The following is a 12,837-nucleotide window of genomic DNA, read 5'->3' as shown; positions in this document are numbered from 1 at the left end:
GTCTCGCTCTGTTGCCCAGACTGGAGTGCAGTGGCACGATTTCGGCTCACTGCAACCTCCGTCTCCTCGGTCCAAGCGATTCTCCTGCCTCAGCCTCCTGAGTAGCTGGGACTACAGGCCGCACCACCACGCCTGGCTGATTTTTCTGTTTTTAGTAGAGACAGGGTTTAATTATGTTGGCCAGACTGGTCTCGAACTCCTGACCTCGTGATCCGCCCGCCTTGGCCTCTCAAAGTGCTGGGATTACAGGTGTGAGTCATAACGCCCGGCCCTATTTATTTATTTATTGAGATGGAGTCTCATTCTATCACCCAGGCTGGAGTACGGTGGCATGATCTCGGCTCACTGCAACCTCCGCATCCTGGGTTCAAGTGATTATCCTGTCTCAGCCTCCCGAGTAGCTGGGATTGCAGGCGTGTGCCACCATACCCAGCTAAGTTTTGTATTTTTATTTTTTTTTGAGACAAAGTCTCGTTCTGTTGCCTAGGCTGGAGTGCAATGGCGCAATCTCGGCTCATCACAACCTCCGCCTCCCGGGTTCAAGAAGTGCTGGGATTATAGGCATGAGCCACCGTGCCAGGCCTAATTTTTGTATTTTTAGTAGAGACAGAGTTTCACCATGTTGGCCAGACTGATCTTGAACTCCTGACCTCAGGTGATCCGCCTGCCTTGGCCTCCAGAGTGCTGGGATTACAGGTATGAGCCACTGCACATGGCCTATTTTATTTTTTATTTTTATTTTTATTTTTTTTTATTTTTATTTTTTTTATTTTTTATTTATTTTTTTTTGAGACGGAGTCTCGCTCTGTCGCCCAGACTGGAGTGCAGTGGCCGGATCTCAGCTCACTGCAAGCTCCGCCTCCCAGGTCTACGCCATTCTCCTGCCTCAGCCTTCCGTTATTTTTTGTTTTTAGAGATGGACATCGCTTCTCGGCCGTTTGGTTAGGATCAAGTGTAGTTTTAGAGATGAGGTCCCTTTCTGCTGCCCGGCCTGGAGTGCAGTAGCACGATCATAGCTCACTGCAGCCTTGACCTCCCCAGCTCAAGTGATCCTCTGGCCTCAGCCTCTTGAGTAGCTGGAACCACAGGCATGCATCACCGTGTCCGGCTTTGGAAACTCTTTTTTTTTTTTTTTTTTGAGACAGAGTCTCACTTTGTCCACCAGGCTGGGGTGCAGTGGCACAATCTCGGCTCACTGCAACCTCCGTCTCCCGAGTTCAAGTAATTCTCCTGCCTCAGCCCCCTGAGTAGCTGGGATTACAGGTGTCTGCCACCACACCTGGCTAATTTTTGTATTTTTAGTAGAGATGGGGTTTCACCATGTTGACCAGGCTGGTCTTGAACTCTTGACCTCAGGTGATCCACCTGCCTTGGCCTCCCAAAGTGCTGGGATTACAGGTGTGAGCCACCGCGCCCGGCCTGAAAACTTTTTATAACACACAATCACAAACGTGCCTAAAACTGGAGAGAAAGTAAGAGGAAGCCTCACTTATCCATCTCCCAGCTTCATCCATGATCAGCTTAGGGCCAATCTCATCTCATCTCCGTCCCTTACATACTCCTCCCCAACCCCGATTCGTTTGTAGGAGATCCCAGACGTTGTATTAGTTCATCCATAAGTATTTGAATACGTACAAAGTGAGATATTTTGAGGTAAAGCTGATATGGAGCTGGTTCTTAAAATCCTTGGTCCCTGTCTTGGGACCTTCCCACCCCGAACCAAACCCCTCAAGGTTTAAGGGTGGATGTCTGGGGAGAGAGGGAGTGTCGGATTCTGCAGTTTCCATTTGGCCTGTCCATTAACTGGGTCATACTTTTTTTTTTTAAGACAGAGTCTCGCGCTGCCACCCAGGCTGAAGGTGCAGTGGCTCGATCTCAGCTCACTGCAAACTCCGCCTCCCGGGTTCACCCCATTCTCCTGCCTCAGCCTCCTGAGTAGCTGGGACGACAGGCGCCGCCACCATGACCGGCTAATTTTTTTTTTTTCGTATTTTTAGTAGAGACGGGGTTTCACCGTGTTAGCCAGGATGGTCTCAATCTCCTGACCTCATGATCCACCCGCCTCGGCCTCCCAAAGTGCTGGGATTACAGGAGTGAGCCACCATGCCCGGCCAACTGGGTCATACTTATTAAATATGTTGAATATCTCCCCCTAGAGGCCAGGGTTTCAATATCAGGGTTTTGACAATCTTGTCAACAGGAAGGTGTCGAAAATTTAAACAGGGTCAAGTGCTGTGGCTCACACCTGTAATCCCAGTACTTCAGGAGGCAGAGGTGGGTGGATCACTTGAGGTCAGGAGTTCGAGACCAGCCTGGCCAACATGGTGAAACCCTGTCTCTACTAAAAATACAAAAAATTAGCTGGGCGTGGTGGCACGTGCCTGTAATCCCAGGTACTCAGGAGGTTGAGACAGGAGAATCGCTTGAACCTGGGAGGTGGAGGTTGCAGTGAGCTGTGATTGCACCACCGCACTCCAGCCTGGGTGACAGAGTAAGACCCTGTCTCAAAAAATAAAAAAAGACAAAACCTGAAAATTGAAATAAGTGGCCTTTTTATCAACAAGCTTTACCCCAAGTCTGAGTCCCTCTACCCTGATCCCCACCCCATCTCTAAAACACATCTTAGTGGGAGAGATGTGCAAATGAAGGAGGCTCAAAGATGAAGGCGTTCATTTTGTACCTTAACGGTTATAAAAATGTCGCACATTTAATATCTTATTTGGAGGCTAAAGTCAATTCAATGAAAAAAATAGTAACTTTTTTTTTTTTTTGAGACAGGATCTCACTCTGTTGCCTCACTGCAGCCTCAACCTCCTGGACTCAAGCAATCCTCCTACCACACCTTCCCAAGTAGCTGGGACCACAGGCACACGCCACCACACCCAGCTAATTATTTTTATTTTTTGGAGCGATGGGGGTCTCACTTTGTTGCCCAGGCTGGCCTTGAACTCCTGAGCTCAAGTGATCTGCCCATCTCGGCCTCCCAAAGTACTGGCATTACAGGCATGTGCCACCATGCTCAGCCAAAAAAAAACTGTTTGAAAGTGGACATATGGGCCAGGCGCACTGGCTCACGCCTTGAGCCCAGGAGTCTGAGACACGCCTGGGCAACATAGCAAGACCCCGTCTCAATAACTAAACTAAACTAAAAATAAATAAATAACCCTTACACAACCCTTACTTCACACGATATACAAAAATTAACTTGAAATGGATCCCAGACCTAAATGCAAGACCTAAAACTATACAACTTCTAGAAAACATACAAGAAAATGACATTTCTTTCTTTCTTTCTTTTTTTTTTTTTGAGACGGAGTCTCGCTCTGTCACCCAGGCTGTAGTGCAATGGTGTGATCTTGGCTCACTGCAAGCTCCGCCTCCCAGGTTCACACCATTCTCCTGCCTCAGTCTCCCAAGTAGCTGGGACTATAGGCGTGCGCCACCATGCCCGGGTAATTTTTTGTATTTTAAGTAGAGACAGGGTTTCACCGTGTTAGCCAGAATGGTCTTGATCTCCTGACCTCGTGATCTGCCCACCTCGGCCTCCCAAAGTGCTGGGATTACAGGCGTGAGCCACTGTGCCCAGCCAGGCAAAGATTTCTTAAATAGGACAGAAAAAGCATGAGGCATAAAATAAAAAAATCAACAAACTGAAATTTATCAAAATGAAAAATATTTTTCTTTTCGTAAGACTGTTATAAAAATGTAAAAACATGGCACAGACTTGGAGAAAAATGCTTTAAAAATGTATACTGATTAAAGACTTGCATCTAGAATAAAGAATTCCTTTTTTCTTTGTTAAATTTTCCTCCTCGTTCTTGCTGTCATCATACAGAATAATTTTTAGGAGTTATTCCTAGAGTAATCTCTTGTTCCTATAATAAAAAATTGTTACAAATCAATAATAAAAAGACTAAATCAAATTTTAAAAAATAACTGAATTAAAGATGGGCAAAGAGGCAGGGCGCGGTGGCTCATGCCTGTAATGCTAGTACTTTGGGAGGCCAAGGCGGGTGGATCACCTGAGGTCAGGAGTTCGAGACCAGCCTGGCCAACATGGTGAAACCCTGACTCTACTAAAAAAATACAAACGTAGCTGGGTGCAGTGGCATGCACCTGTAATCCCAGCTACTCGGGAGGCTGAGGCAGGAGAATCAATTGAACCTGGGAGGCAGAGTTTGCAGTGAGCCAAGAACACACCATTGCGCTCCTGCTGGGCAACAAGAGCAAAACTCCATCTCAAAAACAACACAACACAACACAATACAAAAAGGGCCACGTATTGTATGATTCCATTTATATAAAATGTCTAGAATAGGTAAATCCACACAGACAGGAAATAGGTTGCCAGGAGCTGGGAGCAGGAGGGGAATGGGGAAAGACTGTTCACTTAATGGGTGCGGGGTGATGAAAATGTTCTAAAATTCCATAGTGGCAGATGTATACCACTGCAAATATATCAAAAACATATATCACTGAATTACACACTCTAAAAGGAGGAATTTTCTGGTATACGAGTTATGTCTCAATGGGATAAAGGTTTGGGGGCCGACCACATGGCTTTTGCTCAGCCCTCCCCATGCCCCCAAGCCTGACTGCTGGGCAGCCCTCAGCCCTGCCTCCCCTTCAAGCTACCCACTCACCAGATGGAGTAGCTATGGCAGAAGTCCAGTGCAGACACAATCTGGCGGAAGAACTTCCTGGCCTCCTTGGGCGTCAGTCTCCCCTTCTTTACCAGGTAGTCGAATAGCTCACCTCCCGAGACGTGCTCCAGAACCAGGTACCTAAAGGGTATAGAGGGGGCAGAGGGCTGGAAGGGGCATGTGGAGGACCAGAGGGCCTGGTCTCCCACTTCCATTGGCCCCTGGAGGCAGAGAACTCCAATTCCCATGATCCTTGGGAGAAAGAGACTCCAATTCCCATGGGTCCCTGAGAGGCAGAGACTCCAGTTGCCATCAATTCCTGGGAGGCAGAGACTCCAGTTCCCATCAATTCCTGGGAATAAGAGACACCAGTTCCCATCAATTTCTGGGAGGATGAGACTCCAATTCCCATCACGCCCTGGGAGGAAGTGACTCCAGTTTCCACCAGCCTCTAGGAAACCAAACTCAAGTCCCATTAGCCCCGGGCAGCAGGGAGCCTCCCATGTCAGCTTCGGAGAGGAATCAACACTATGACTCCTAATGGTTTCAGGAGATAAGGCAGTTCTATTAGCACCTGAAAGACAAAGACCCCAATTCTTACAGGACCCTGGGAAGTGAAGATACCCCCACTCCTATTAGCCCCTAGAAAGCCCAGCCTCTAATTCCCTCTGGGATGAGGAAGCTCAAATTTGAATTCATTTTCAGGTATTGACGATTGCAAGGTGCACCAGTCCGAGCCAGCTTCTGTGAGGCAACAGACGACAACTCCCATCAGCGCCTAGAAGTTAAAACCCCCCACTTCTGGCCGGACGTGGTGGCTCACGCCTGTAATCCCAGCACTTTGGGAGGCCGAAGTGGGCGGATCACTTGAGGTCAAGAGTTTGAGACCAGCCTGACCAACATGGAGAAACCCCGTCTCTACTAATACAAAATTAGCCGGGTGTGGTGGTGCATGCCTGTAATCCCAGCTGCTCAGGAGGCTGAGGCAGGAGAATCACTTGAACCCAGGAGGTGGAGGTTCTGGTGAGCCGAGATCGAGCCATTGCACTCCAGCCCGGGCAACAAGAGCAAAACTCTGTCTCAAAAAAACAAAACAACCAAAAAAACCAAAAACCCACTTCCCATAAGCCTCTGGGACACGGGGTTCCAGTTTCCATCAACTATTAGGTTTTTGTTGTTGTTGTTGTTTAGTTTTTTTTTTTTTTTTTTGAGATAAGAGTCTTGCTCTGTTGCCCATGCTGGAATGCAGCGGCACGATCTTGGCTCACTGCAGCCTCTGCCTCCCAGGTTCAAGCAATTCTCCCACTTCAGCCTCCCAGGTAGCTAGGACTGCAGGTGTATGCCACCACACTCAGTTAATTTTTGTATTTTTAGTAGAGACGGGGTTTTGCCATGTTGGCCAGGCTGGTCTCGAACTCCCAACTTTTATAGTTCTTTTTTTTTTTTTTGAGATGGAGTCTCGCTCTGTCACCCAGGCTGGAGTGCAGTGGCGCGATCTCAGCTCATTGCAACCTCCACCTCCCAGGTTCAAGCAATTCTTTGCCTCAGCCTCCCACGTAGCTGAGATTACAGGTGCCTGCCACCACACCTGGCTAATTTTTTTGTATTTTTAGCAGAGACGGGGTTTCACCATCTTGGCCAGGTTGGTCTTGAACTCCTGACCTCGTGATCCACTGGCCTCGGCCTCTGAAAGTGCTGGATTACAGGCGTGAGCCACTGCGCCCAGCCTCCATCAACCATTTGGATTCTAGACTCCAAATCCCATCAGGCTCTGGGAGGTTAAAACTAATTCCCATCAGCTTCTGGGAAACAAAAGCTCAAATTTTTTTTTTTTTTTTTGAGACAGGGTCTCACTCTGTGCTGGAGTGCAGGGGCACAAAAATGGCTCACTCCAGCCTCGACCTACCAGGATCAGGCAATCCTCCCACCTCAGCCCCACTTCAGCTGGGGCTACAGGTACGCACCACCACACCGGGCTAATTTTTGTATTTTTTGAAGAGACAGGGTTTTGCGATGTTGCTCAGGCTGGTCTCGAACTCTTCAAGCAATCTGCCCATCTTGGCTTCCCGAAGTGTTGGGATCACAGGCTTGAGCCACCGTGCCTGGCCCCAAAAGCTCAATTTCTATGAGCTCTTAGATGGCTAGATTCCCGCCCAAAGCATCAGCTCCCATGGCCCTGCCACCCTACACCAAGAGTGGAGTGGGAGTGACCGCCAAGAGTGGAGAGTGCGCTGGTCCGGACAATAGCCCCTTCCTACCGCCACACCTGTGGAAGCCTGAGAGCAAGCCTCATGAGCGCCAGGCAGACAGCTCCCTGTGTGTGAAACCTGCACCAGCAGTGATGACCTGATGTCAGTTCATCCTGGGGACTGGGTGCGGGGACGGGGTGGGGCACGAGGGCTGTCCCCTCTCCAGCTTCCCAGTCCAGCTGTCCTTTGGGTCACCAGAGTTTGGACAAAGAGGCCCATTCTCTAGAGTCTGGACAGCTGGACCGCCACCCCCATCCTTCCTGGCGGGTAATTGACTTTGAGATACTGACTCAGAACTCCTAAGGCGGCCCATTGTTGGGGTGTCCTGCCACGGCACCCGCGGTTATGCCGGGGGAGGAGGGGGGCTCTCCGGTGCCTCAGAGTGGGGGTTTGAGAAGATCCTTTGGGCTTTGCTAGGCCCCTTGCCTTACATACAGGAGGCATCTGCCCATCAGCGCCTAGAAGTTAAAAACCCCCACTTCTGGCTGGACATGGTGGCTTACGCCTGTAATCCCAGCACTTTGGGAGGCCAAAGTGGGCGGATCACTTGCAAATTGGGTCTGGTCGAGGGCACCCTGCTTATCTAGCAGAGGGCATTCCATGTGTAGTGCCGCGGGCCAAGGAGCTGGCGCTGGGGACACAGTAGGAGGATGGTTGCCCTTCGCCTCAGGCCCAACACAACGTGAGAACAGTAGTTGGGAGCTTCCCTGTGCAACAGGCAAGGGACTGGGCCTTCAGCAGTCCAGCCTGGAGAGCTCCAGGTCCCCCAGGTCCCCCTAGGCCCTGTTTCTGGAGAAGTCCCACCCTGGTAACCTGGAGAGGGAGGATGGGGTAGGGCTGGGTGTCTATAAATACCTACAAATATTTCTTGTTCTCGTAGACGTCGTGGAGTTTGAGGACATGTGGGTGTTCGATGAGCTTCAGAATGGCGATCTCCCGCTCCACCTGAGGGTCAAGAGGGGCGCAGACACAGGAACAGAGGTCAGCAAGGCCCCCTGCCTGCCCTCAGCCCCACAGGCTCCCCCGCAGACACGCTAGCAGGCGTACACACCTTCATCAGCACCGACTCCGACAGCTTCTCCCGGTTCACGATCTTGATGGCGACCTTCTGACCCGTGATGCAGTGGACCCCGAGTTTAACCAGCCCTGGGGGAGCAGGGTGAAAATGTGGGGTGTTCCGCCAGGTCACCCGCATCCCCAGCACCTATGTCCTCCCTTGGCCACCCAGTTTGCGCCTTCCTCCCGGCCTGGAGGTTTAACAATGGCCTGAACACATCGGACCTGAACTCCTGGGGCTGACAGTCCGCACTCCCACAAAACCAGCCTTCCCCTCCCTCCTGCCAGTCCGTTCCTCCTGACTGTCCATCCAGCCAGGTGCCCCTGTCCTCTGCCAGTCACCCCCGGCCCTCACCCTCTCCGTCCTGGGGAGCCCGCCTGTCACGCATTCTTTCCTCACCGTGTTTCCCCGAGTCTGTCTCCTCCAAACCCCCCCGCGACTTTCTCTCTCCCCATCACTTCCTTATATTCTCTGTTTTTCAGTCTTTTGAAGACCCTATGACTCCCAAAGAATCTAATCTCACATCTGCCCCCACCCCAGACCACCCTCCGCCTCCTCCCGAACCCCCAGCCCCAACGGCCTTCCTGTGTCTTCATGGCAGCCCTAACAGGCAGCACACAGACACCAAGGGTGTGTCCTGTCTCCTAGCCCACACCTCTCCTCAGGACCCTCGACTCCAGGACCTGAGCCCCCAAAGCTAAAGACCCAGCCCTGACTAGCCCCTAAAGCCATAGGCCCAGGCGTCCAGACCTCCAGCCCCTCCTGCCTCAGACCCAGAAGTCCAGGCCCCATTCTCTCCTCCCTCAGACCCAGGAGTCCAGGCCCCCAGTCCCTCCTCCCTCAGACCCAGCAATTCAGACCCCCAGCCCTCCTCCCTCAGACCCAGCAATTCAGACCCCCAGCCCTCCTCCCTCAGACCCAGCAATTCAGACCCCCAGCCCTCCTCCCTCAGACCCAGCAATTCAGGCCCCCAGCCCCTCCTCCCTCAGACCCAGGAGTCCAGACCCCCAGCCCCTCCTGCCTCAGACCCAGGAGTCCAGGCCCCAGCCCCTCCTCCCTCAGACCCAGGAGTCCAGACCCCCAGCCCTCCTCCCTCAGACCCAGGAGTCCAGACCCCATTCCATCCTCCCTCAGACCCAGGAGTCCAGACCCCATTCCATCCTCCCTCAGATTCAGGAGTCCAGACCCCAGCCCCTCCTCCCTCAGACCCAGCACTCCAGACCCCATTCCATCCTCCCTCGGACCCAGGAGTCCAGACCCCATTCCATCCTCCCTCAGACCCAAGAATCCAGCCCCCCAGCCCCCTCCTCCCTCAGACCCAGCACTCTAGGCCCAGTCCCTCCTCCCTCAGACCCAGTCCAGGTCTGACCCCTTCTTCTCCTGTAACTCAGGAATTCAGGTCAGCAGCACCTTCACACTCTCACCACTCAGGACCTGGGGCTTTGACCTTCTCCTTTTCCCTAAGGTCTCAGCTCTCAGTCACAGCCCAGTCCCCACTCCTGTTGGCTCTGGCCCTGAGCTTCATAGAGACCCTGGGCGTTCAGCTCCCATGTCACCTCCACCCACCATCCATCCGGCAGGAAGGAGGCCGCAGCCGGTGGCCAGCGTTTAGCAACAGCAGAGGATGAACGCCCTTTCCACAGCCGCTCCGGGAGACGTGCCTGCTGCAGCCCACCTTCCCACCCTCCATCCTGTTTGCCACTCTGAGCCAGCATGCCAGAGAAGGGGAGAATGTCCCAGGCCCTACAGCCCCTGTCACCCCAACTCGCTGCCTGGAGAGCGGGAGGCCAGAGGACGGTCCGGAGGGAAGAGGCTTCCCAGGACGGATGCGCTCCACCCCAGTCCGCAGCTGTACTGCAGCAAGAACCTCGGCTCCCAGCCTGGCTCCACTCCGCAGGCCGCCTCCATCCCCTCCCCGGCCCTGGAGCCCCTCCAGCCTCTGCCCCTATGGGGGCTGGAGCATTAGGGCCCCAAACTCCCTGTCCCAACACTAAAGGTTCCGACCGCCCTCCTCCCTCAGACCCAGGAGTCCAGACCTCAGACCCTCTTCCTTCATACTCAGGAGTCCAGGCCCCCAGTCCCTCCTCCCTCAGACCCAGGAGTCCAGACTCCCAGCCCCTCCTCCCTCAGACCCAGGAGTCCAGACCTCAGACCCTCTTCCTTCATACTCAGTAGTCCAGGCCCCCAGTCCCTTCTCCCTCAGACCCAAAAGTCCAGGACCCCAGTCCCTCCTCCCTCAGACCCAGGAGTCCAGACCCCCAGCCCCTCCTCCCTCAGACCCAGGAGTCCAGGCCCCCAGCCCCTCCTCCCTCAGACCCAGGAGTCCAGGCCCCCAGCCCCTCCTCCCTCAGACCCGAGAGTCCAGGCCCCCAGCCTCTCCTCCCTCAGACCCAGGAGTCCAGGCCCCCAGGCCCTCCTCCCTCAGACCCAGGAGTCCAGCCCCCAGCCCCTCCTCCCTCAGACCCAGGAATCCAGGCCCCCAGCCCCTCTCCTCCAGGACTTCAGAGTCTGCGCCCCCAACCCCCTCCATCCTGGGACCCAGGAGTCTGAATCCCAAGTCCCTTCTCTATGAGGGGCCCAGGGGTCTGGGGAGCCAGCCCCTGCCATTTGAATACCCTGAGTCCCGCCTCTGCCGCCACCTCCACCCTGCCCCCCCCAGGTGTCCCCTTCTGCTGGACTCACCTGTCTGTCCTTTGCCCAGCGTCTTCTCCAGCCGATAGGGGCCCACATATTGGGCGTGCTGCGGTGGGTGTGGGTGGGGGTGGGGGAGGTGGTAGGCGGGAGAGCCCCCGCCTCCCTCCTTGGCCCCGGACGACATGGTGCCCTTGGTCCCGGCCCGACCGGTCCCCCGGCCGCCCCCCCTGCGGCCGGTCGCCCCGTCTCTCCGGTGGGGGCCGGCGACCGCTCCGTCCCGGCCCCCCCGGCTGCCCCCCACCTCTCCGGGGGTCCCCAGGGGGCTGGGCTGGCCCCCCCCACTCGGCGGGCCGCGGAGCTGGGGGAGGGGGGGCTGGCCCGGGGGGGTCAGGCCCCGGGAGTCAGCATGGCCCGGGGGGGCTGCGGGGCCCCCCCTCCCCAGCCCGTTTCTGGCCGGCCCCCCGCTTCCTGCGCCTCCCCCCGCCGGGGGGGTCTGAGGTGCGGGCCGGCGGATGCTGCAGGCCGAGGTCCCCCCCGCCCCCCCACGCGCCCTCTCTCCTCCGCCTCCTCCTCCTCTCCGCCTCCCCCCGCCACCTCGTCCTTTCTCTCCGGCACGCTGACATCACCATCCGGGGACTCCGGGCCCTTCCCCAAAGTTAACCCTTTCGGAGGGGGGAGGGGGAGCGCGGGGGGGGGGACAGGGGCGGGCCTTCAGCTGGAGGGATGGAGAGGAGGTGGGAGGATGCAGGAGAGAGGATGGAGGGAAGGATGGAGAGAGAGCGAGAGGACCCAACGGATGGGGCAGAGATGGAGATACACAAAGAAAGATCCTGGCTGACACAGAGAGGAGAGACAGGCAGAGACGCAAGAGGGATGGAGACCACCAGAGACAGGCTGAGGCAGAGAGGGAGGGAGGGCAGAGATGGGCAGGGACAGAAGAGAAGGAAGGTATGGCAAGCCGGGAAAACAGACAGGGAGAAGGAGAGAGAACTGCTGGAAGCCGACAGAGGGATGGAGAGACTCAGAGATTCGGAGAGACAGAGAGAGGAAGGCCAGCCAGAGAGGTGGGGGAGAGGGGGGCGCAGGTGGAGCTGCAGGGAGGGGCCAGGGGGTACACACAGGTGGAGGGACATGTGCTGGGGAGAACTGCGGACATATCGAGGGAGACAGAGACAGAGAAGGGAAAGAATTCTTGGAGTTGCTGGCCCCAAACTCATGTCTCTTTCCCCAGCCCCCTAAGCCCACCCATCCTGGGTGAGGGTAAGTCTATGTCCCCACCAGTGTCAAGGCTGCCTATCTACCCACAGCCCAGAGTGATTTAGGATTCTCTTTACTTCTACAGAGAAGCTTCCAGAACCCCCTGAGGTCCCTGTGTATGTTTTTAGACCCCCATATATTCTCTGTGCTCATGATAGGGTCCTTTATACCTTCATGTGGGCCCCAGTATAGCCCATACATCCCCACTGTAGCATGTCCACAAGCCTGTGCTCTGCCTGTGAGTGACCCACCTGCCCCCATTAGCTTTCCACATAAACCATAGATCCCTCTATGTCATGTAACCGAAAGTGTTAGACACCTATTTAATTCTCAAATCCTCTATAAAGCACACCCAGGACTGGGCAAGGTGGCTCATGCCTGTAATCCCAATACTTTGGGAGACCGAGGTGGGGAGATCAGCCTTGGCAACACAGCCAGACCCCATCCCTACAGATTTTTTTTTTTTAATTAGCCGGGTGTGGTGGCATGTGCCTGTAGTCCCAGCTACATAGGAGGCTGAGGCTTGAGCCAGTGAGTTCGAGGCTGCAGTGAGCTATGTTTGCACCACTGCACTCCCGCCTGAGCAACAGAGTGAAGCCCTGTCTCTAACAAAAATAAAATAAAATGAAGTGTACACAGGAGCCTTTTGGCTTCTGTGATATTTCCAAGTCCCCTATTCAACACCTTAAGTCCACAAATCTTTAATGAGTGCCAAATCTCAGCCAGGCACTGTTCCTGTTGGTGAGAACATGGCAGTGACCTAAATCAGCAAAAAGGCCTGTCCTGTGGAGCTTCCATGCAGGTGGATGAAACAGATGATCAACAAGGTCAATAGGCAAAATTTATGGTGTGTTAGATAATCATGTCCGTGCTGAGGAGGTGACCACAGCAGGGAAGGGGGTTAAGAGGGGCCTGTTGAGCAGGGTGCAATTTTAGGCACCCAGCTTTTTTTTTTTTTTTTTTTTTTTTTTTTTTTTTTTTTTTTTTTTTTTTTTTT

At 54.3% G+C, this 12,837-nt stretch overlaps 1 protein-coding gene across 2 annotated transcripts in view; it reads right to left on the bottom strand.

Moving 5' to 3' along the window:
• BRSK1 (BR serine/threonine kinase 1) overlaps positions 1 to 12,837 on the bottom strand; it is a 32,293-nt gene that overhangs the window by 19,036 nt on the left and 420 nt on the right. Inside the window, exons 2-6 of one of the 2 annotated variants that reach the window (XM_025367351.1) lie at positions 11,130 to 11,245; positions 10,632 to 10,689; positions 7,944 to 8,038; positions 7,752 to 7,837; positions 4,644 to 4,784 (exon numbers count right to left, since the gene is read on the bottom strand). In XM_025367351.1, the coding sequence (XP_025223136.1) occupies positions 4,644 to 4,784; positions 7,752 to 7,837; positions 7,944 to 7,949 (233 nt within the window). In that variant the 5' untranslated portion in view covers positions 7,950 to 8,038; positions 10,632 to 10,689; positions 11,130 to 11,245. Of the gene's footprint in view, positions 1 to 4,643; positions 4,785 to 7,751; positions 7,838 to 7,943; positions 8,039 to 10,631; positions 11,040 to 11,129; positions 11,246 to 12,837 lie in introns of those variants that run through there. The other variant, XM_025367350.1, reaches the window with a different exon arrangement.

Source organism: Theropithecus gelada, chromosome 19 (genome assembly GCF_003255815.1).
Source record: "Theropithecus gelada isolate Dixy chromosome 19, Tgel_1.0, whole genome shotgun sequence".
Lineage (NCBI taxonomy): Eukaryota > Metazoa > Chordata > Mammalia > Primates > Cercopithecidae > Theropithecus > Theropithecus gelada.
This window is presented reverse-complemented; position numbering and strand designations above follow the sequence as displayed.